General features: G+C 51.1%; 1 protein-coding gene across 7 annotated transcripts in view; it reads right to left on the reverse strand.

Annotated features, from left to right (window-relative positions):
- The window catches only part of DYSF (dysferlin), a 326,279-nt gene that overhangs the window by 192,891 nt on the left and 111,074 nt on the right, over positions 1 to 22,314 (reverse strand). For 4 of the 7 annotated variants that reach the window (XM_050943290.1, XM_050943287.1, XM_050943289.1 and 1 more), the window contains exons 14-21: positions 19,056 to 19,124; positions 18,912 to 18,955; positions 17,096 to 17,178; positions 10,723 to 10,838; positions 8,884 to 8,997; positions 7,942 to 8,119; positions 5,429 to 5,553; positions 1,406 to 1,512 (exon numbers count right to left, since the gene is read on the reverse strand). In XM_050943290.1, the coding sequence (XP_050799247.1) occupies positions 1,406 to 1,512; positions 5,429 to 5,553; positions 7,942 to 8,119; positions 8,884 to 8,997; positions 10,723 to 10,838; positions 17,096 to 17,178; positions 18,912 to 18,955; positions 19,056 to 19,124 (836 nt within the window). Of the gene's footprint in view, positions 1 to 1,405; positions 1,513 to 5,428; positions 5,554 to 7,941; positions 8,120 to 8,883; positions 8,998 to 10,722; positions 10,839 to 13,118; positions 13,161 to 17,095; positions 17,179 to 18,911; positions 18,956 to 19,055; positions 19,125 to 22,314 lie in introns of all 7 variants that reach the window. The other 3 variants (XM_050943285.1, XM_050943288.1, XM_050943284.1) reach the window with 1 other exon arrangement.

The following is a 22,314-nucleotide window of genomic DNA, read 5'->3' on the forward strand; positions in this document are numbered from 1 at the left end:
AGAGTGTCTTGCCCAAGGTCCCACAGCAAGTCAGTGGCAGACGTGGGGATAGAAGGCCAGTTTTTTGCTTGGCTGGAGCATCAGTAATGAAACAGCCTGCAAGTGCCAGAGAACCAGAAACTGATCGTGCAGTGATGTGCTGTTAATATTCTCCCTGGGCTGTGTGAGCTATGCAGAGGGGCAACAAGGAATTGGGGAACTTTCTTTACTCACTTAAACAAAAACCTCTTTTTTGTGACCACTGCCAAGGGAAGAGCCAGCACCTCTGGGACAAAGTGATTCCATTAACAGAACTTCATCTGGCAACATCTGGACTTTGTCCTTGAAAAAGTATAGAAAGACCAAGATTTTCAAAAGTAGGAACCTACAGTTAGACTCCTCAATCCACATGAAGTGGCCTCATTTTCAAATACATGAAGCACCAGCATCCCCCACCAAAGTCAATGGGGGCTGTTGGGTGCTTAGCACTTATTTAGGCACCTAAATACCAAGTAAGGAGCCAAACTCTGGGCCCTTATTTGTGAAAAACTTGACCTACCCGTATTGATAGCATAGCAGTGTGTTCAGTTTGGTGTCACCTGAAACAGGGCAGGGTTAAGGGGATGGAAACCAAGTGCATCCTCCCCTGGCAGAATTTTATGAAAAATATAGATTACTTTTTCATTCCAGCTGTAAATTAACCTGTGGAACTCCTTGCTACAGGACGTTTTTGAGAATTTAGGAAGAGTCAAAGAGGGATTGTATGTTTATATGGATAAAAAGAATATCCAAGATTATAACACATAATGCTTAAAAAAATAGTATTGAAAGGGAAATAAACCTTTTTCAGGGCTTAAACCCATCTCCTATTATTAGTGATCAAGACAAGACCTTCATGGGGCACTCCCATATCTGCCTAGTGATGGGGTCCTTACACTTTCCTCTGAAGCACCTAGTGTTAACCCCTGTTGAAGGAAGGCTACAGCGACACCTGTTGGATGTAGTCTGGAAATTCCCATGGTCCTGTGAGTCAAGAATCTCTCTCACATACACAGTACATCCAGAGCAGAAGTCACTGCTTCATAAAAGTTCATTCCTACCACAACAGTATCTGCGAATGTAAATTCTAGGTGGCTCTTTTTTTCTAGCCCTAGATTCCAGCTGGAAGTATATCTATTGCAATGGCTCAAACTGCGATACAATGAGGCTTATTCAGGTATGCTGGGTTGCAGCCCTTGCATAAAGAGTGGAAATTTATGATCTGCTTTAAATGTCACCTTTTCAACTCCGTGCCTTGGCTCAACAACCTTTGAAGTAAACATTAGCAAATGACCAGGATTTTTCAGCACAAGGCCCCTTCCAACATAAATAAATGTTCTTGTAATAAGCGCATGAAAAGGCTCACAGTTTAATTTGGCAGAAATACCTGCAGTCCGCGATGATGTCATCAATCAACTGGGAAACCAATGAATCCAAGTCATTTGATGAGCACCTGGCCTTGAGCGCAAGGTGGACCAGCTCCAAGCCTGCTTCCTACACAACACACAGAGCAGAGTACTCATGCACGGATTATGGCATCTCCCAGCCTTCCCCTAACCCACACCCTACAGACCAGTGCTGCGCAAAAGCGCAATATCATTTGAGGGCCCAACATATCCCAAGGGCCTCCCCTCCTGCGGCCAGTGGGAGGCCCCAATTTTCATAGCCTCCTGTGTGTGCTTGTAATCTGTGTGCCACTCCCTCATCTAGTTGCTGGTCCAAACAGAGGATTAGAGCCTACTACCACTACAAGTTAACGGAGCTACTCTTTTAGCCTGTGCTCTTAGTGTTAAAGCACCAGAGTTCCATTCCAGCTGGAGACCCAGCTGGGGGAGACAGAGAGCAAGAGAGAAACATTGGTGCCCTACAAGTAGCTTTGTCTTTTTTCAATCTGGGGGACGTCTCCCTAAAAACAAACAGATTTTTAAAGAAGGCCCCTCAAGCTTTCAGCCTACTTCATTAATGGAGTATTTCCTGATCAGCAGACTTAGTTATTTTAAATTTCACACACACACAGGGGTCTTATTATGCCACTCCAACCATGAAAAGATGCTCTACAAACATAACTTTTGGCACAAGAAAGTTCTGGGTTCAAACCCTGTTGTCAACCCAGATGGGGGTGGAGGGAAGGTTTCAGACTGGAAATAAGGCATACATTTTTAATGAGGAGTGTAATTAACCATTGGCACAACGTGCCAGAGGTCATGGTGGATACTCCATCACTGACAATTTTTAAATCAAGATTGGATGTTCTAAAAGGTCTGCTCTGGGAATTATTTTGGGGCCGTTCTCTGGCCTGTGCTATGCAGGAGGTCAGACTAGAGGATCACAATGGTCCTTTCTGGCCTTTGAATCTAGGAATCTATGCTGTAAAAGCACTCTCTCTACGTTACGTGTGGTGGCCAACCTAAGAAGTGGTTGGACATGTTACGTAAAAGTGTGTTGTTATGAGCAGGATCTGATAAACAGAAGACTATTGAGCTGGCCCACTCATCACCTTGATGCCGCTATTGAGATCAGGGCTCTGTTAAGCTAAGCACTGTATATGTTCAAAGTGAGGCTCCATCCCAAAGAGTTGACTGTTCCATTGTGCCATTTCAGAGGGGGAGATCCCAGGCCCAGAGGAACTATGTGTCTTCCTTGAAGTCACACCAGGAGTCCATGGGCAGCCTGTACATAGCGCCGCATGCCCCAGGTTGTGCAACGAGTTCATGGAGTACTGAGACACCATGCTGTGACCCTGTGATACAGTGTGTGCATGGGTGCTGTGTATGCACAGTGCAGCACAGCTTGCTGAGTGCAGTGTGAGTGCACATGTGTGTGTAGCTTGTGCAACTGAGCGTGAGTTGCTGAGTGCAGTGGATGTGCGTGTGATGTGGTGCGGTACTTGCAGCTGCTGAGCACAGCGTGTGTGCCTGCACAGAAGTAGTTGCTGCTGCTGAGCGCAGCACGTGCAGTGTGGCAGGTGCTGAGTTGCGGCGTGTGCATGTGGTGTGACATGTGAAGCTGCTGAGCGCAGTCTGTAGATGCAGTGCGGTATTTGCAGTTGACGAGTGCAACGTGTGCACATGCAGTGCGGCAGGTGCTGAGTTGCGGCATGTGCATGTGGTGTGATATGTGAAGTTGCTGGGAGCAGTCTGTGGATGCAGTGCTGTATTTGCAGTTGCCGAGCGCAGTGTGTGCACGTGCAGTGCAGCAGGTGCTGAGTTGCAGCATGTGATATTTGCAGTTGCTGACCGCAGTAGCGGATGCAGTGCAGTATTTGCAGTTGCTGAGCGCAGCATGTGCACAGGCTGCAGCTGGTGCATGGAACATCATATTTTTGAATAGCGCAAACATTTCTGCTTTGGCAGCGCAGCTCCCTTCCAAACGAGGTCAAATTACGGGAAAGTACAAAGTGCAAAGCACGCCAGCCTGGGAGTGAGTCAAGCAGATTCCCGTGGTTCCAAACAGCCCTTTTCGTTTAGTCCTTTGCAGAATGTACAGTCACCTCACTTATTTTTAGACGTGTTCCCTCTTGTGTCCCCTCAGTGTGTCTTTCCTGTTTGCCATTGTATGTGGCTATTTATTGAAGTCAGATGCTTGCAAGTGAGATCTCCTCCCTGAGTCATTCTCTCCCTGCTCAGGGCAGAGTCCCCTTGATGTGACATTAAATCCATGTCTGTCAGAAGCTCTAAAATAGTTAAAATCTAAGGACCTGTTAACGAGAGGGAGCATGGCCTAGTGGTTAAAGGTGAGGGGGACTGGAGTCAGGAGGTTTGATTTCTATGCCCAGCTCTGTCACCAGCTCACTCTGTGACCTTGAGTAAGTCACTTCCCTGCTCTGTGCCTCAGTTTCCTCTGCTGTAATTTTGCTGTTTTCATTTTCGCCAGCCCCTCTCCACTGCTCGGGGCACTCCCAGAATGAGAAAGCTACAGATTTCAGTGCAAAGTTTTAGTCCAGCTCTATTAGCAGACTCTCCCACAAGAACCGCAGCTGCCCTCCCTAACCTCCTCAGGACAGCTCACGTAACTCCATCTTCCACCTCCACCCCCTGGGCCTCAGAACCCTCAACCTCCCTAAACACCACATAGGGCAGGTGGGCCTTGCAACATGCCAGCCTCCACAGACCCTGGGGAGGGTGTCTCAGGGAGAACACCCTGCCAGCAGCTGTCTTGCCTCCCTGCTCAGGTCTGGCCCAAGGATAGCCACTACAGAGGCTGGCGTGTGGGTGTTATCTGCTGCCTGTGTGACCCACTGCTCAATGGGCCGCATTCAATGCCAGCCTGAGTTTCGGAGTGACTTCGTGGGGAGTAATAAGACTTAGCCACTGCTGTCCAGGGAAGGCACGTGGAGATCAGCAAGTGAAAGGCAGTACGTAGGGGAGACAGAAGGGTTTCTCCAGCTAGCACATGGCTCACATGCTCGCTGATGGGCAAGGGCATTTGAATATTAGGAGTTCACATTTCTCTCTGTTCCTCCTAGAGATGGGATTCAGACGTCTGGATTCAGATGTCTCTCCCACAGTAGGAGGAGAAGGGAGCTGATTTGGATTCATAACCCCATCTCTAGAGTTAGGTTCTGGTTAGGAATCCAGAACCAGAACACCTTTTCCCCTGAATAGATTCACATGTCCCCAAAAGGCTAACATCACGCAGGTTTCCTTTCTGTCCACCCCAAACCTAGCTGCGGCTGAGCCTCGAACCCAAACCGGACCTAATCCAGATGTGAGATCTTTGTCTCTGGGATACCTCTGCCCTCCTCATGAGACACCTAATGCCTCCCCAGCCATAGCAGCCACTCCCCCCCATGAAACACAGAGGGCACCATTCTGTACTAAGCGAGGTTACGATTATAGTAATGTCTGTCTAGAATAGTGTGGTTCAAATTGCAAATCAGGAGTCCCCAGGACTAAGAGGGAAGGAAAAAAGAGCCTTTTCACTCTTCACCGTCAATCCTCCTATGCCTTCTGCCATTCTTAGTTCCCCATACCTACCATCACACCCTGTATTCCTGGAGATTACCATTTACCAACCCCTCCACCTGTCTGAGTGCGGCTTCCTCTGGGGAGGAACACTGAGGCTGTTTTAACAACCGTTTAAAACCAGGACCTGAAGGATACTATTGGCTAAATGGGGACTTAGAGAGGCTGAATGTAATGATGATAATTATTTGGCCTCCTAGTCACTGGCATTAACTCCCCTATTCATTTCCCAACAGCTTTAGTGATCCCAAGTTTGAGGAGCTTGGTTTTCTATCTGTGAAAGATGCTGCCCCCTGCAATATCATACCCCACGAGTCACTAATTAACTCAATACAGATTCCTCCTTGGTGTACATGAGGTCATACTAATGAGGCTCAGCATGAACGCCAGCATACCTGACAGCCCTGGGCTCTCCCACAGAGATGCAAAGGCAGCGCTTTACTCACCAGCCTGTCTGCAGTGCGTTGGAGAAGGTTCTGCATGTCCGTTCGGTGGCTGATATCCTCCCAGTAGGATGACAGCACCACCACGGGCTTCACATTGCCCCAGGGGAGGTAGTAATACTGGCAACCTGTGGGACAGAACACACTTGTGTCTGGCTCTGTGTGCGAGATGTCACCTGCGACCAACTGGCCCACAGACAGAGAAAGGGGCAGAGGCCTGGTGCATTGTGCTCTTTGACCTGACGGGCAAAAGGTTTTAGTCCTGGTTCCCTCTGTGTGTGAAGCAATGAGATTAAATTATAATCCAACCAGCCTTGCTATGAAACGAGATGTCTAGTGCAACTCAAACTGTTGTAACAAACCCACAGCTATGTAGGTCCCACTATGCTGGGGCCAGCTGGGACCTCCTGGGGACAGAAAAAGGTTCTGCTCCAAAAGCACAAGCCCTGGAGCTAAAGAGGAGTCTCCATTATCTGTTGTTATTGGGCCTATGACTCATACTTGAACAGTTCTGATTTCCTGGAGAGGAGGGCAGCAACACACACACACACAATCCATTCATTGCAATCTTAATAATAGCTTACACATTTGTCACACCATTTATACCCCCAAACCCTTCAGCAATTCTACATGCACCAAAATCACTCCACCCACCACAGCAAAGCAGCCACTGCTGGGGTGCAACTGAGGGCAGCTGAGTACCCTGGAACACCACTCAACAGTTTCAGCTGGGGAGCGAAGAGGAATACCACATCCAACTAAAACAACAACAGGAGGAAATTTTAGGCAGGCAGAATGCAACTGCCCGGCATGGAACGTGGCCGGGACAGCAACCCTAAACATTGCAAAAATTGCTGTGGCATCTTGGATGGCTCTGAGCGCTCAACGAGTTCTGCTCTGCTCAAGGAGATGGAAGAGGGAGGTACATTTTACTCAGGAGTGCGAGATCTTGAATGTATCCCACCAAAATAGGAACAGCCAATAGTGGTAGGGTGGCCAGGTGGCCAGTTTTCATCCCAGTTGAAAAGGAACCTTGGCGGCAGTGCTGATTGGACCATTAAAAGTCCGGTCAGTTGCACAGTGGAGCTAAGGTTGCCACAGTGGAGTTAAGGCAGGCTCCCGGAAGCAGCAGCATGTCACCCCTCTCTCTGGCTCCTATACGTAAGAGCGCCAGGGAGCACCACACAATGCTCCCACCCAAAGCACCAGCTCTGCAGCTGCCATTGGCAGGGAACCACAGCCAATAGGAGCTGTGGGGGCAGTGCCTGCGGACAGGGCAGCATGCAGAGCCACCTGGCCACGCCTCCATGTAGGAGCCAGAGGGGGGACATGTCGCTGCTTCTGGGAGCTGCTTGAGGTAAGCACCACTTGGAGCCTGCACACGTCCCCCCCCCCGTGCCCCAATCCCCTGCCCCAGCCCTGATCCACCTCCAGCCCTCCAAACCCCTCGATCCCAGCCTGGAGCACCGTCCTATACCCCCAAGCCCCTCATCCCCAGCCCCACCCCAGAGTCTGCATCCCCAGATGGAGCCCTCACACACAACCCATGCCTAAACCCCCTGCCCCAGCCCTGGTCCACCTCCCGCACTCTGAACCCCTCATGCCCAGCCCCACCCCAGAGTGCACTGCCAGCCACAGCCCTCACCTCCCACACACACCCCAAACCCCTCAGCCCCAGTCCGGAGCCCCCTCCCACACTTCAAACCCCTCAGCCCCAGCCCAGAGCCCCCTCCTGCACTCCAAATCCCTCATTCTTGGCCCCACATCAGAACTCGCACCTGCAGCCAGAACTCTCACCTCCTCCCTCACCCCAACCCCCGACCCAGCCCAGTGAAAATGAGCGAGTGAGTGAGGGTGGGGAGGGCGAGGAACGGGGGGGGGGCTGGAGTGAGCAGGGGCAGGGCCTCAGAGAGAGGCAGGGGGGTGGCAAGGGTGTTAGGTTTTGTACAAGTAGAAAGTTGAATAGTGGAACACACAATCTCTTCCATTCGCATCCTGGCTCAAAGAGAGAGCGTGAGTGAGAGAGAGAGTGTGTGTGTAGCTTGTTCAATCCGTGCCAGAGGGTGAGCTGGGCCTGTAACGGGTCAGGGCTCTGGCCTACCTCTCAGCCAGGGCACCATGGTTGCCAGGATACAGCAGCACAATGACAGAGGCTTGCAGGGAGCAGGAAGCTCAGTGGTTTGGGCATTGGCCTGCTAAACCCAGGGGTGTGAGTTCAATCCTTGAGGGGGCCACTTAGGGAACTGGGGCAAAAATCAGTACTTGGTCCTGCTAGTGAAGGCAGGGGGCTGGACTCGATGACCTTTCAAGGTCTCTTCCAGTTCTAGGAGACACGTAAAGGAAGGCCAGGAAACCCGCCAGGATGCAGGGTGGTTTCCTCTGCCCATCATATAAGGGGCATCACTTCTGGGCGGCTGTAGTCCTATGGGTCCCGTGGGCTCCACCTGGTTTGAGGAGCAGTCTCCTTGCCACGCCACGCCCCTTTCCCCATGCCCGCGCACCCGCCCACACCTCACCGTCAAACACAGCCCCGCTGTACTGCGTGGTGGAGGCCAGCGGCAGGCACGTGTTGTCAAACTTGTTGCCATAGTTGCCGATGCTGACTTCAAACTGGATGGCGGCGTCGACATCCTGCAGCATGCTGGCCGAGTAGAAGGCAGCGAAGAGGCAGTATTTGCGCCGCCGCAGGTGCTTCTGCAACACACAGAGTCGGCCCCGTGGGAGGAGCCGCAGCTTCTGACCTGGGGCTTCTCCCAGCCAAACCTTCGCCCACTCCCGCACGCGCCGCTTCCCAGGACGGTGTGGGAGGAGCAGAGAGGGGCAGCTGAGGGCCAGCATGCAAGAGAGCTGCCCCTCTCTCCCCACATGAAAGGGAAACAGGAGGCAGACAGCTCCAGAAACACTCTGCAGGGAGTTGGCGAGGCAAAGCGCAAGCAGTGGAAAGCTCTCCTGGCAGGGAGAACTGGGAGAGACCCTGCCCAAGAAGCTGGGCAGAGACCGGGCTGCAAGCTGCACCAGTCTGCATTTCACTCATTGTGTGGGTGTACCAGGGGGAGGGACGCTGACCTAGGGCTGGGGCCCAGAGAGCCGGTAAGCACCTGAGGACTAAGTGGGATCCCTTCTGGAGACCGTTTGAACTGAGAGTTCTCAAAGGGCCCCTGAAGAGATAGGCTGGCCCCAGGCACAGGGCCCCAGAGGGCGACCTCCCTCCAGGAGAGAGTGGTCAAGAGGCAGTAGATGACCACGCTATATACCCTCAGTGCCCGAGTCAGCGAGGCGATGAGTTGCGACAGCAGTTGGCTAACAGGGAGAGCCTTTTGGCTCCAACTGTGGAGCAATAGGCTTTAGTTCTGGAGGTTGCAGGTTCAGTCCCCAGCTCTGCCAATTATCAACCCTGTGATTTATAACCGGCGTGATGCTTGACTCCTCAGTAGTGATTCAGTAAGGATGCCACATACCTCTACCCGTAGAATATCATCAGGCGGGATGTCCTCCAACTTCTGCTCAATATGTTCCACCAGTTTTGTCTCCAGCTCCATCAGCAACCTGCCCCGAAAGGCCACTCCCTCTCCCTTAGAGTTAGATAAGAAGAAAGTGCTGTTACCAAGACAGCTGGAGTCTATGGGAGCTCTGCTGTTGATTTTGTTCAGTTCAAGAGGAGCAGGATCAGGCAATGTATTCACGCAGCCCCTTACAGATGTAAACAAGACTATATTATTTTTTTGATGATGTATTTGTCAAGAGGGGTAATAATTTCCTGTAGGTGCAACAGATCCTGTTTAGATATGGGAGAAGAGCAGCCTTTTCGATTTAGTAACGGTAGTGAAAAATCAAAAGAGCTTCTATCTGGGTCAAACCGACTGAAAATTTGAGAATTTTTTGTGAAACAAACACATCCATTTGGGGTCTGTTCCAGAGTGGGGATTCAAATGTGGGTTTCCTATATCTGGGGTAAGTGTCCTAAGCACCCAGCTAAAGGCGATTTGGAGGAATGGAGCAATGAGGTAGCACCACCTCCTCCACCACTGCTGCCTGTTTTGTGAGTGACTGAACCAATTTGCATCCAGTTTGTGAATAGTCTTATGTTGACCAAAGCTGTGTTTTTTGGCAAACTATTCGTCTGAAAAATATCACCCAGCTCCAATCCTAGTAACGATTGTGACGTTGCACTCTATATGATTTTATGAAAACATGCTAATGAGTGTGAATATAATGTAACTGGAATGTGCTTCATGCAAAAGGTCTCTTGTGTCATTATAAAGCTTATAATCTACAGAGTGTGGTCATCCTATTTGTTTGAATGTATAATCCTTGTATCTGAAACTAGAAATATGAAATATAACTCTGAGGGCCTATTGTAATTATGCAAAGTGTGGGCCTTCCATCAACCAGGACAATTGACTGTAGATGGCTCTGTTTTACTTGTGAGTCTTCCTGTACATGTGTGTGCTGGCAAGTACATAATGAAGTCTTACAGTGTCATGTAATCCATGTCACCTGAACTGGAATCCATCTTTAACCTAGTGCTTTTCCATTTAGAGGAAGGGGTGGGAACCCAGAGAGGGACAAAGGATTCCTGCCTTGTGCAAAAGATATATAAGTGGAAAGGACTGGGCCCAGACCAGGACGGTGTCCAGTCCATGATAGAAGCTTATTGAAACATCTCTGAGGGTGAGATTTTATGTGAATTCAGTTTTCTTACTGTACTAGGCTTAGACTTGCATGTTTTATTTTATTCTGCTTGATGATTCACTTTATTCTGTCTGTTATTATTTGGAACCACTTAAATCCTACTTTTTGTATTTAATAAAATCACTTTCTACTTATTAATTAACCCAGAGTATGTCTTAATACCTGCGGAGGGGCAAGCAGCTGTGCATATCTCTCTATCAGCGTTATAGAGGGCAAACAATTTATGAGTTTATCCTGTATAAGCTTTATACAGGGTAAAATGGATTCATTTGGGGTTTGGACCCCATTGGGAGCTGGGCATCTGAGTGCTAGAGACAGGACACTTCTTAAGCTCTTTTCAGTTAAGCCTGCAGCTTTTGAGGGATGTAGTTCAGACCTGGGTCTGTGTTTGTAACAGGTTAGTGTGTCTGGCTCAAACCAGGCAAGGCACTGAAGTCCCAAGCTGCCAGAGAAAACAGGCTTAGAGGTAGTCTTGGCACATCAGGAGGCAGTCCCAAAGGGGGTTTCTCTGATCCAACCCATCACAACAATTAAAGAAAGTTCATAATGAGAGTGTTTCATTTTGCAAAGAAGAATTTTTAAAAACTGAACCACCATGACTTCACCTTTCCCATGTTGAGTTCCTCGTAGGGATCTGGAAACCCGGTAAATTCCCTCGGGCTGCCGTAAAGGTTTACGTAACAGGGCCCAAACGTTGGCAGGAATCCCAGCCCATCGTCCACTAGGAGACCACAGAGAGCAATCAGTTACTGAGCCTCTACAACAGCCCTTCTCATTAATGCATAAAAAGAGAACGGGCACTGAGCAAACTATAGCATATTCCTCTAACTACAGGGTTTTGGTCCAATGAGTGCCAAGGGCAGGAACACGGATCCCTTGTGGACTAGACTTTGTTATTATCTTAAAATCATAGACTCCTAGGACTGGAAGGGACCTCGAAAGGTCATCTAGTCCAGTCCCCTGCTCTCATGGCAGGACTAAGTATTATATAGACCACCCCTGACAGGGGTTTGTCTAACCTGCTCTTAAAAATCTCCAATGATGGAGATTCCACAACCTCCCTAGGCAGTTTATTCCAGTGCTTAACCACCCTGACAGTTAGGAAGTTTTTCCTAATGTCCAACCTAAACCACCTTTGCTGCAATTTAAGCCCATTGCTGCTTGTCCTATCCTCAGAGGTTATCAAGAACAATTTTTCACCCTCCTCCTTTAACAACCTTTTATGTACTTGAAAACTGTTATCATGTCCCCTCTCAGTCTTCTCTTCTCCAGACTAAACAAACCCAATTTTTTCAATCTTTCCCCATAAGTCATGTTTTCTAGACCTCTAATCATTTTTGTTGCTCTTCTCTAGACTTTCTCCAATTTGTCCACATCTTTCCTGATGTGTAGCACCCTCCTCCACTGCACGCTCTATAAATGGGCCCATTGCAGGTCTGGTTGCAATCTCACACACACGAGGATAACTCCGTGAGAGCATTCCACACCCCAAATGTGACTGCTTTTTGCCACACTCACATTGCACAAAACACACACTGGCAATTTAACTGGCTCATGGAACCCGTGAGTGGCTAGAACCTCTCCACTGCCACGCACTATAGGGCTTGTAGCTGAGGTAAAGGAGGTGTGGCTGGTGTGTCAATGCCACAGCACAGCCAGAGGCAGCCAGGCCTTAAGATAGCCCTGGGGCTGATTTAACTTACACCAAGGATCTAATCACTCCTGATTGGTGGTTTAAAGCCAACTTTGCATTCCCCGGCCTCCCTGGCTGCACCAAGCACAGACATAGCCTGGGATTGGGGCCATCAACATCAATGGGGTGACACAACATGAGTGAGGTCAGAATCAGGCCCTGGTTAGGTGACAGCTCTGTTTACTCTGTACAACTACTCCAGCGTTACACTGGCAGAACTGAGAGCCCTTTATGTGCGGTGCTAAGGCCAGTCCCATTCCCAATAAAGCCAGTCACAAAGCGTCGGCGGACGGGCTACCCAGCACTTCCTCCATCCCACACACAGCAGTGGACACAACTATATAATTCTACAGAGGGAGACCCTGCCAGTGAGGGCCTGATCTCAGGGACTCCAGTCCAGCCAATCTGCAGTAATCGCACTGAATTCACAGGAGCTACTTCCAATATACAGTGGGGAGCCATGGCAGTGCTAGGCCACGTCCACACCAGACAGGGGCCCAAGCCACAACATTCAGATCAGGATCCAGATTTTAGCCCCATTCCCTCTTTCGGGGTGTTTGGAATTTAGAGAACGGAATTTATCCTGGGATGATGAAGGCTCTTGTCTTCCTAAAGTCCCGTATTTGGGGTACTAAAGGAGTGGGCCGGATTCCCAGCAGGTGTCAATCAGCATTCCTCCACTGACCACAGTGAACTAGGGATCTATCCCACTGACTGCCATGGAGCTTGTGCCGGTTTACACCAGATGAGGATCTGGCTCAGCGCCCTCTTCCTTAGGACACCTAATGATCCATCAGGTGACCCTCAGTCCATTGCTTGAGAGAGTGGTATCAGACGCTAGGTGTCTGATGCAGCAGCACTAGGAGAGCAGGAATAAACCGGTGTCCCTCTAACTTGTACTTTGAAACCAGCCAGGCCCAACGCTCCAGGTCTTGGCCCAATGAGCAGCACAACACATCCTCGGTCCTGCTTACCACGTGAAATACCATCAGTGTTCAACAGAAAGATCATCACTAACAGAGAGCAATGCCTCATGCTTGGCATACCAACCCCACTAGAGGCCAAAGGACAGTGGAGACTCCATACCATGGCCCATCCCATCCTACAGATGATCCAAGGGGGGCACATATGAGGCTGGAGGAGATCTGAGGTCATATCTCAATGGCTCACTCCCTTTGACAAGCCACGTTTCAGACACTGAGGCTTTTGCTGATCTTGATTCTGTCCAGTGTCCCAGTGTGTCTAAACACGGCTAAAACGGCCAAATTACAAAACCAGAATTGCAACCAACAGGCTAGAGGGACGTACTGGCCGTAGCTTTCAGGGGCTTCGCAAGAACAGGAAACTCATCTGAGGCACAAAGAAACAGAGAGAAGGTTAGAGTGGGAACAACAGAGAAGGGGTGGAAGGAGGTGACATGAGACCAATGCATTATGGGAAATGCAAGCTGCTGCTGCAATAAGGCTTTTTGTGCCAGACTGTAGAGAGAGACCGAGAGGGGAACGGAACAGCTATAGTCTCCTAGGTCACTCTGGCTGGAAGCTACTCATGCTGCACCATATCACATGAGGCCCTGGGAGTGCACTGGGAGCCTTTCCTACAGAGCCCAGGCCTGGCCTCCTTACTCAAGTCAGCTGGCCAAACCACCTCCCAGGAGTCCAGCGGAGGTCCAAATCTACCTCCCTGCTCTGTGTCCCACAATGCAATGCACCGAATCTAGCTGTGGCTCAGGCCTGTCTCTGACAATGGCAACACCCTACCCCTTCACCCAAAGGTCCCCAGGGCTGCAACAGGCATCCCAAAGCACCATGGAACAACTAGGGGCTTCCATTTTGCTTCTCTATAAATGCTGTCTGCCCAGAGCTGGCCTTTAGTTCTGTGGGGCCCTGCGCAAGGCAAGACATATGGGGCCTCAGACAGAGGGCTTGGAAACTTGCTGGGTTGGGACTGTTGGTCATTAGGGGTATGTGGAAGAGGGGAATCAGTCCCTTGATGGCTGCTGAATCCAGGCTAGGACATGGGGGGACCCTGTGTGGTGACTGTAGGCCAGAGAGACCCACAAGGTGTGTTTGTGTCCAGCAGCCTTTGTATGCATCACAGCCAAGCCCCAGGATTTCTCTACCACATGGAACACTAGACATGTTGTATCTGGGGGATGGGACAGAAAGGGAACAAAGGGCATCTGTTAGCATGGAGGTGGGGGAGAAGGAAAGGGTGTATCCCAGGGGTTCATCCTACGAAGAGTGAGGTTGCAACGGGCTATCGAGTGGGGATCTCCTGGGTACCCGGTAGGTGTGGGTGCAGGTCCCTGTGCGGCGTCCCACAACACCCTGCTCCTGTGGCCAGCAGAGAAATTAACTATCAGAGAGTCCCTCTGTATCCACGTGCCTGCATGGCCGCAATGACCCATTGATCGGGAGTAAAACCCTTCGGCTCCCAATGCGCTTTGCAGTGCAACAGCCCCTAACAGCATAGGGCTGGGTCTGGCCTAAGGGAAATGCTTCCAAACACTTCCAGCGTACACCTCTTCCCTGTCCCCCGCTCCCTCGCGCGCTCTCTCTAGGGATCTGCAGCTGCCCAGGCTGGCCCAGGAAAGGGAGGATGAATAGACAAAGCCCGTGTCAGTGGGCACATGGCATTGCAGTCTGAACTCCATACTCTGCATGCGTTGGCAGGGCAGTTTGTGTTGTAAGAACAGGTTAGCTGCGCCCTAAGGCCTCAACTGCATTACAGACCTTTACCGAGTTTGTCGCCAGGTTGACGCCACGTGTTTTAAGCCCAGGCATTCCTTTCCTCAGCATTGTGAGGGCACCATGTTTCAACCCAGCTTGTAAGCAGAGCTGCGGCTGGAATCTCACCTGGAAGTTCTGCTATGTATAGGTTTTTGAGTGGGGGGTCATTTAACTGTGCATGAGTAATGGGGTTAGCTGGTCCCTCTACCTCCCTGGTCTATGTGCAAGATCCCAGAATGCATTGCACCATGTGAGAAAATGCCCACAATCCTCTACCACTCAGCAGAGACAGGAGGGTGCTGCTGCCCCAAACTTCCCAGAGTGCACCAGTGGGAACATGGCTGTGCTATGCAATAAGTATGGGCAGGCCAAGACCATTGACACGTGATTGGTCCAGGAGAAATGCTACCATGTGGATACACCAAACCATGCAAGCTGCAATTGTGTCAGCACCTGGAGTCCGTTCACAAGGATTCTGTCTGAAGCGCAGCCAGTAAAAACCAAGCTGAGTATAGCAGTGAGGACAGTCGGAACAGAGTAGCAAAGGGAGTTAGCTGCAGGAGTTATTCAGTAACCGATGGGGTTAGGGCAGGTTCAGGCTACAGTCCCTACAACAGCTCCGAGCAGCTGCAAAGTCCTGGGTTATTCAGAAACCACCATAACACAACAAAGTGAACCGTGAGTCCCTGCACTTCCTCCCACCTGACACGAATACCATGACACGGATGGTGTGATTGAGGGCTGACAGCTGATTGCTAGACCCCCCCCCCACAGGCCCCATTTGGGAGGTCTTCAGGACTTGAACCCAAGACCCTCAGCACTAAAAGCATGAGCAGCTACCACTGGAGCGAGTAGACCAAGCCTCACTGCTACAGCAAACAGGCTCGTAAACCTCTTATGTGAGCCAGTCACTGGCGGTACATCTAAGTCCAGCCTCTGATTCAGGTTTGACCTCCAGTCCCCCTTTTGGACCTGAGTCCTAGGATTCTGCTGGGTAGAGGTCAGAACTCAAATCCCACTGCGATTCGGATCTAAGCCTGTCATTTTTCAGTGTGGACACAGCTCAAGCCACAGACCCAGGTCAGAAGGTCTGCATAGTGCAGTGTGGATGAGTTAGCATGGCTGAGACACCTGGGTCCAGCAACTGTAAACCCAGGTTTACACCTGGCATTGACCACTGTTGGAAGACAGGATACTGGGCTAGATGGACCTTTGGTCTGACCCCACTGTGCTCATTCTTATGTTGGTTTATAATGCAGTGTGGATGCTCCAGCACATGGCTGGAAACACAGAATCCACAAGCCCGGGTCCAATCAATCTGGGTTTACAGGGTAGTGTAGACATACCCTGGAGGGAAGACACTTAGTCAGGACTTAGCAGAGTCCCAGATCCCTGAAACCACACAGTCTTTCCCTACCCTCTGTGCACTGAGAACAGGCAGGAGGGGAATTTTCCCAACTCCTAGATTACAATGTGAAGGTGGGTTCAAATTAAGGCAAAATGAGCTCCACCCTCCCTAATGCTTCTTTACTGAGCAGCCAGGGCACGCTCAGACAGAGCAATTCTCCACCTCTGTCCCACGATGCTTGCACTTCAAATCGGACACGCATACAGAAGTTCAAACACCCAACGGGCCACCACTGGTACCTCACAAGGACGTTCCCAATGCTCAGGCAACCCAGGCCCCAGCAGGGGGTTAGTGGGGCTTGAACCAGTGAAGAAGCAAGGGAAGAATTTGGCTAAGTGAATCCAAAAATATCCCATGGATATAGGCCCCGATCCAGCAAAACATGTAAGCATGTGCTTATCGCTTGGGCTGGAGCAGGCCCAGTGAAGCCAAGGGGTTAATCCACCTTCTTCAACTTACACATCTGCTTAAGTGCTTTGCTGGACCTGGCCATAGCCAATAACTGGAAGACATGCTGGGGTCCTGCAGTGAGGATTTGGGGTCAAATTGTGCCCCCCATTCGGAGCTTTGCCATTGGCATCAATAGAGGCAAAGTTTAGCCCTGGATGCTCTAGTGCCAAGTGATGACTGCCCCTTCCACTGGTGCCCATGGGACAGGGAGGGCACAAGATTCCTCCCCATCTTTGTATCCCACATTGTGCAAGAGCCAGCCTCACCTCAGCCCTGGCTGTCTCCTCAGCAGCCAGCAGAGCCATCTGACAGCACAAGAGAGTGTATGCTCCCCTCCTGTCCACAGGAAGGGTCCCATTGCATGCCGGGGCTCATCCCCCCGATTTCTAGTGTCCCTGCTGGGGAGGAGCTGGGCTGCAGCCAAAACCCACCCAGAGCTTTAGTGCAGACGACATTCACGACATGCCTTGAAGAGTAACCCACCGCTGTCACGACCGAACCTCAGTCAGAATCACTTGAGATTCCCCCACACTCGCCTGGAGGGGAAGGCGCCAGCCCCCACCATCCCCCAGGGTTTCACAGAGAGGATCCCAGTCAGTAATTCTCCTTCACCAAAGCCAAGACCAGCCTCCAAGCCATGTGCATGCATTCCCCATAGTGCCCAGTGCAAACTGCAGACACAGGCCTTTCCTTACCTTCCAGTTCTCCTCCTGGGGCGGAGATTTGAGACAAGCGCAGGTGGGTCGTGCCGATGACATCGTTGTGAGTGACACGGTCCCTGAAATAAGGGGTTTGGTTGATCATGCTTTGCCCATAAAGATCCTTCCTTTAGGAGAGAGCCACGTTCTTTACGAACGTTAACTCTCCAAGTCACCCCTATTAAGACAGGTCAATATTATTGGACCAGATCCCCATCTGGTGTGAATCCACAGAGCTCCATTGGAGTCAGTGGGCCAGATCCCCATCTGGTGTGAATCCACAGTGCTCCATTGGAGTCAGTGGGCCAGATCCCCATCTGGTGTGAATCCACAGTGCTCCATTGGAGTCAGTGGGCCAGATCCCCATCTGGTGCGAATCCACAGTGCTCCATTGGAGTCAGTGGGCCAGATCCCCATCTGGTGTGAATCCACAGTGCTCCATTGGAGTCAGTGGGCCAGATCCCCATCTGGTGTGAATCCACAGTGCTCCATTGGAGCCAGTGGGCCAGATCCCCATCTGGTGTGAATCCACAGTGCTCCATTGGAGCCAGTGGGCCAGAACCCCATCTGGTGTGAATCCACAGTGCTCCATTGGAGCCAGTGGGCCAGATCCCCATCTGGTGTGAATCCACAGTGCTCCATTGGAGCCAGTGGGCCAGATCCCCATCTGGTGTGAATCCACAGTGCTCCATTGGAGTCAGCTGGTCAGTGGAAGTCAATGAAGCTGTGCTGATTTTTACCAGCTGTAGATCTGTCCTATTAACTTGGTGTTACAGATGGACAGGGCCGGCTTTAGGACTTTTCCACCAATTCCCTCGAATCGGGCCCCGCGCCCAGTGAGAATCCCTTCCCTGGCTAGAGGCGCCTTTTTCATTTTTACTCACCGAGCGTCGCTCCGGGTCCTTCAGTGCCACCGAAGACCTGGAGCGAGTGAAGGACCCGCAGCCAAAGTGCTGCTGAAACTCGGAGCACCACCCGGTGAGTACAAGGCCCACATGTTTTTTTACATGTGTTTTTTTTAGTCATCCCTGCCGGGGCCCCATCGAAACTGTTCAAATTGGGCCTGGCACTTCCTAAAGCCAGCCCTGCAGATGGGAAACTGAGGCATGGAGCAAAGCAAAGTGACTTGCCCACTATCACAAAGGGAGACAGTGGCAGACTGCACAATAGACGCCAGAAATCCCGACTCATAGACTCATAGATTTTAAGGTCAGAAGGGACCATTATGATCATCTAGTCTGACCTCCCACACAATGCCCGTCCACTGCTCTAGCCACGTAGGATCCGAGCCTGAACATCCACCCTGCAAATTTGATAGTCCCGAAGCTCAGGCCTCACAAGCCCACATCAGCTGACATGGGCCAGCCATTGGTGTTTAATTGCATTGTAGACATCCGCTTAGTCTGCTCCCTCCTACATGTAAGATTATTAGCCTAGCACCTACAACTACTACCAAACCGTATTTTCTTGGATGGTGAGTAAGGTGAGAAATAATGTCCTATATGTTTGGAGCCACTTGGTTGCAGGTAAAGGAAGTTACAGCTCTGGGGAGTGCTCCTTACAGCCAGTTATAACCTGACCCACCCCAGCCTTAACGGGCCTGGAAGAACTCGCTTGGCCCTTGTGCAGTGGAGGCGTTGTTTCTGGGAATGCGTCTGGCTTGGGACGCTCGCTGCATTTCGGAGCTGGGTTACACTAGCACAGGACAATTGAGACCAGGGCTAAATTGGTCCTTGAAACAGGCTCCCCACTGTGTAGATAAGGTCCATCTCCTCTTGGACCCTGTCTCCTTCTAGCTCAACTTCAAACTCACCAGTCCATGACCCGGATCCTCATTTTCTCACACATGGAAGGAAACTAGAGAAACAGGCACAAAAAGGGAACGGTCAGTGCAAACGGCTTAGCGGCAATGCTCAGAGCAAAGTGACCGAAGAGGCAGAGACCTGCCGTTGCTCACCATGGCCGGCACAGTGATGCGCTGGTTCCACTGGGGGTTGGCGTTCTTCTCCAGGATCTTAGAGCTGATCTGGTGAGAAAAGGGAACAATAAAAGACAGCGTCAGGGCAGGGTTGACTCACCCTTCTCTACAAGCCAGGACACAACACAGATTCATTTGTTTGCTTCTGTTACATTTCCTGGACCCGGGGGGGGTTTTGTGGCTTCCAATTCTTAGGAAACCTTCCAGGGTGAAACAACGTGCACCTGAAGGAGGGAATCCTGAGCCATAACAGGCCAAGGTGTCCAAAAAACAGGCCTTCCTGCTGCTGTCTGGCTTTGTGGGTAGTGTCAGGGCAGGGGCACCAGAACACGGGGGCCCAGGGGCCATAACTCCAGCACTTTTTAAAAAGGGAGGGCTGCGACCTCCCGCTTTTTACTGGCCATAAGGGAGAGCGATAGGGGGAAGGGGCAGACAGGAGCTTTTTACCGGCCATAAGGGAAAGTGATAGGGCGAAGGGGGCAGAGAGGAGCTTTTTACCGGCCATAAGGGAGAGCGATAGGGGGAAGGGGGCAGACAGGAGCTTTTTACCGGCCATAAGGGAAAGCGATAGGGGGAAGGGGCAGAGAGGAGCTTTTTACCGGCCATAAGGGAGAGCGATAGGGGGAAGGGGCAGAGAGGAGCAAGCAGCGGGAGGGGCCTCAGGGGAAGAAGTGGGGCAAGGGCGTGGCCTCGGAGAGAAGAGGTGGCACACGGGTGGGGCCACGGATCAGGCACCAGTTCCCCCAAACACACACTCTTTTAGGGCGCTTCTGTCGCTCCTGGGTCAGGGTCCTCAGACTGTGTCTCTCAAGCCAAATCTTCTTCAGGGCCCTACGTGATGCCAGGAGAAACAGCTACTGTGTGGGGGAAAGGAAGGCTTGGAGTGCCCGGGAGGAGCAAGCCGTGGCTGTGGAGGAGGGGGAACAGTGGGAGACACGGTAACACCAGGTAATATACAGAAATAACAGAGTAGGTCACACTGGTGGGGGAGTGGCACTGTGAAAGAACGCATAGAGTCAAATACAATAAATCTCTTGAATGAAACAAACTGCCCCATAGAATCTCTATGGACAGAAATTCCATGCTGGAACAAGGAAAGCATAGCAGTAAGGATGTACTACCGAGCACCTGACCAAGACGGTGACAGTGACTGTGAAATGCTCAAGGAGATTAGAGAGGCTACAAACACAGAAAATGCAAAAATAATGGGGGATCTCAGCTAGCCTCATATTGACTGGGAACATATCACCTCAGGACGGGATGCAGAGATAAAATTTCTAGACACCTTAAATGATTGCTTCTTGGAGCAGCTAGTCCTGGAACCCACAAGAGGAGAGGCAATTCTTGCTTTAGTCCTAATGGAGCATGGGATCTGGTCCAGGAGGTGATTATAGCTGAACTGCTCAGTAATAGTCACAGTAAAGTAATTTAATTTAACATTCTTGTGAGGGGGAAGGTGCCAAAGAAACCCACCACAGTAGCATTTAACTTCAAAAGAGGGAACTATACAAAACTGAGGATGCTAGTTAAACTGAAATTAAAATGAATTGTCATGTGTGAAATGCCTCCAAACTTCATGGAGACTATTTAAAAACACCACACTAGAGGTCAAACTGAATGCATGCACCAAATTAAAAAAAAAAGTAAGGAGACCAAAAAATGCCACCATGGCTAAATAGCAGAGTAAACGAGGTGGTTGGAGGCAAAAAGGCATCCTTTAAAAATCAGAAGTCAAATCCCAGTGAAGAAAATAGAAAAGACCATAAACTCTGGCAAGTCAAGTGTAAAAGTACAATAAGCAGGTCAAGAAAGGATCTGAAGAGCAATTAGGTACGGACACACAAAAAAAGCAACACAAAATTGAAGTATATCAGAAGCAGGAAGCCTGCCAAACAGTCAGTGGATGATCAAGATGTGACGAACTGGGAAAGTTCTTAATGTTTCTCTGAATACTGTGTTGGTGCCTCAGTGTCCCCATGGCAGTTCTTAAGTATCTGGTAGAGCAAAGGGCCAGTGCACCTAAATGCCTGGCACTCTGTCTCCTAGCAACTGATGGCCTGGGCCCCTCCTCTGCAAAGGTGCCAGCTGAAGGTGTTGGAGACAAAGGGATCAGGTGACCTCCTGGCCCGGGAAAGGGGCTGAGGAGAGAGGAGGGGTTGTTAGTCTGGAGCTGGCTGGGGTCAAGGGTGGAGGGCAGACCTGGGGGTCTGGCTCACTGCCCCCCAGAATGGACCCAGCCGAGGGGTCCGGTTCGCTGTATCTACAAGCTCTGTTTTAGACCCTATTCCTGTCATCGAATAAACCTCTGTTTTACTGGCTGGCTGAGAGTCACGTCTGACTGCAAAGTGGGGGTGCAGGACCCGGTGGCTTCCCCAGGACCCCGCTGGGGTGGACTCGCTGTGGGAAGCGCACGGAGGGGCAGAGGATGCTGAATGCTCCAAGGAGAGACCCAGGAGGTGAAAACGTGTGAGCTTCTTGCCCTGAACAAGTCTGCTCCAAGGGAGAGAAGGCTCCCCAAAGTCCTGCCTGGCTTGGTGGGGAGCAGTTCCAGAGCATCGCCCGGGGACTCCGTGACAACTGGTGGCAGCGGCGGGACGTACTGCACCCCATGAATGGCGCTGCTTGCAGTAAGTGACTGGGGAGCAGTAAAACAAAGGAGGGATAATGAGGACCAGGCGCGCTGAAGGCTCAGAGAGGGACGGTTTCAGGGGGCAGTTAACCTCTGGGAGTGTGTGACCAGCGAGAAGGACTGTTGGAGTAACAGGGTCCCCCTGAGGACTGCAGCCAGCAGTCTCAGGGGCGGAGGAGCTTGCCGCTCGACCCTGGGAGAGAGAAGGATCTTTGCAGTAGCAGGGTTCCCCTGGGGATTGCAGGAGCAGTCCCAGGGGCGGAGGAGTCTGCAGCTCGACCCTGGCAAAGAGGTGGTGATCACGAGAAGGGCTGGCACACCAGGGGTTCTTCCTGGAAACCATGGGGGAGCCAAGAGCACACAGGCCTGTGAGTCCAGAGCCACTTGGGAACGGTGAAGTGATGGCCTATCACCATCTCCTTGAGAAGGACATTGTGATCCTGTGCACAAAGAGAGGGTTACGCATGGGGAAATTCACCAAGGCACAGTTAATCATGCAGTTGGAGGAGAAGGACCGCTCTGAGGAGCAGATTACTGGCCCAGATGGGGCTACAAGAGGATCTGAGAGCGGCTGGAGCATCAGCCAGGCATCCCTGGGAGTCTGGTCCC

Source organism: Gopherus flavomarginatus, chromosome 3, assembly GCF_025201925.1.
Source record: "Gopherus flavomarginatus isolate rGopFla2 chromosome 3, rGopFla2.mat.asm, whole genome shotgun sequence".
Classification (NCBI taxonomy): domain Eukaryota; kingdom Metazoa; phylum Chordata; order Testudines; family Testudinidae; genus Gopherus; species Gopherus flavomarginatus.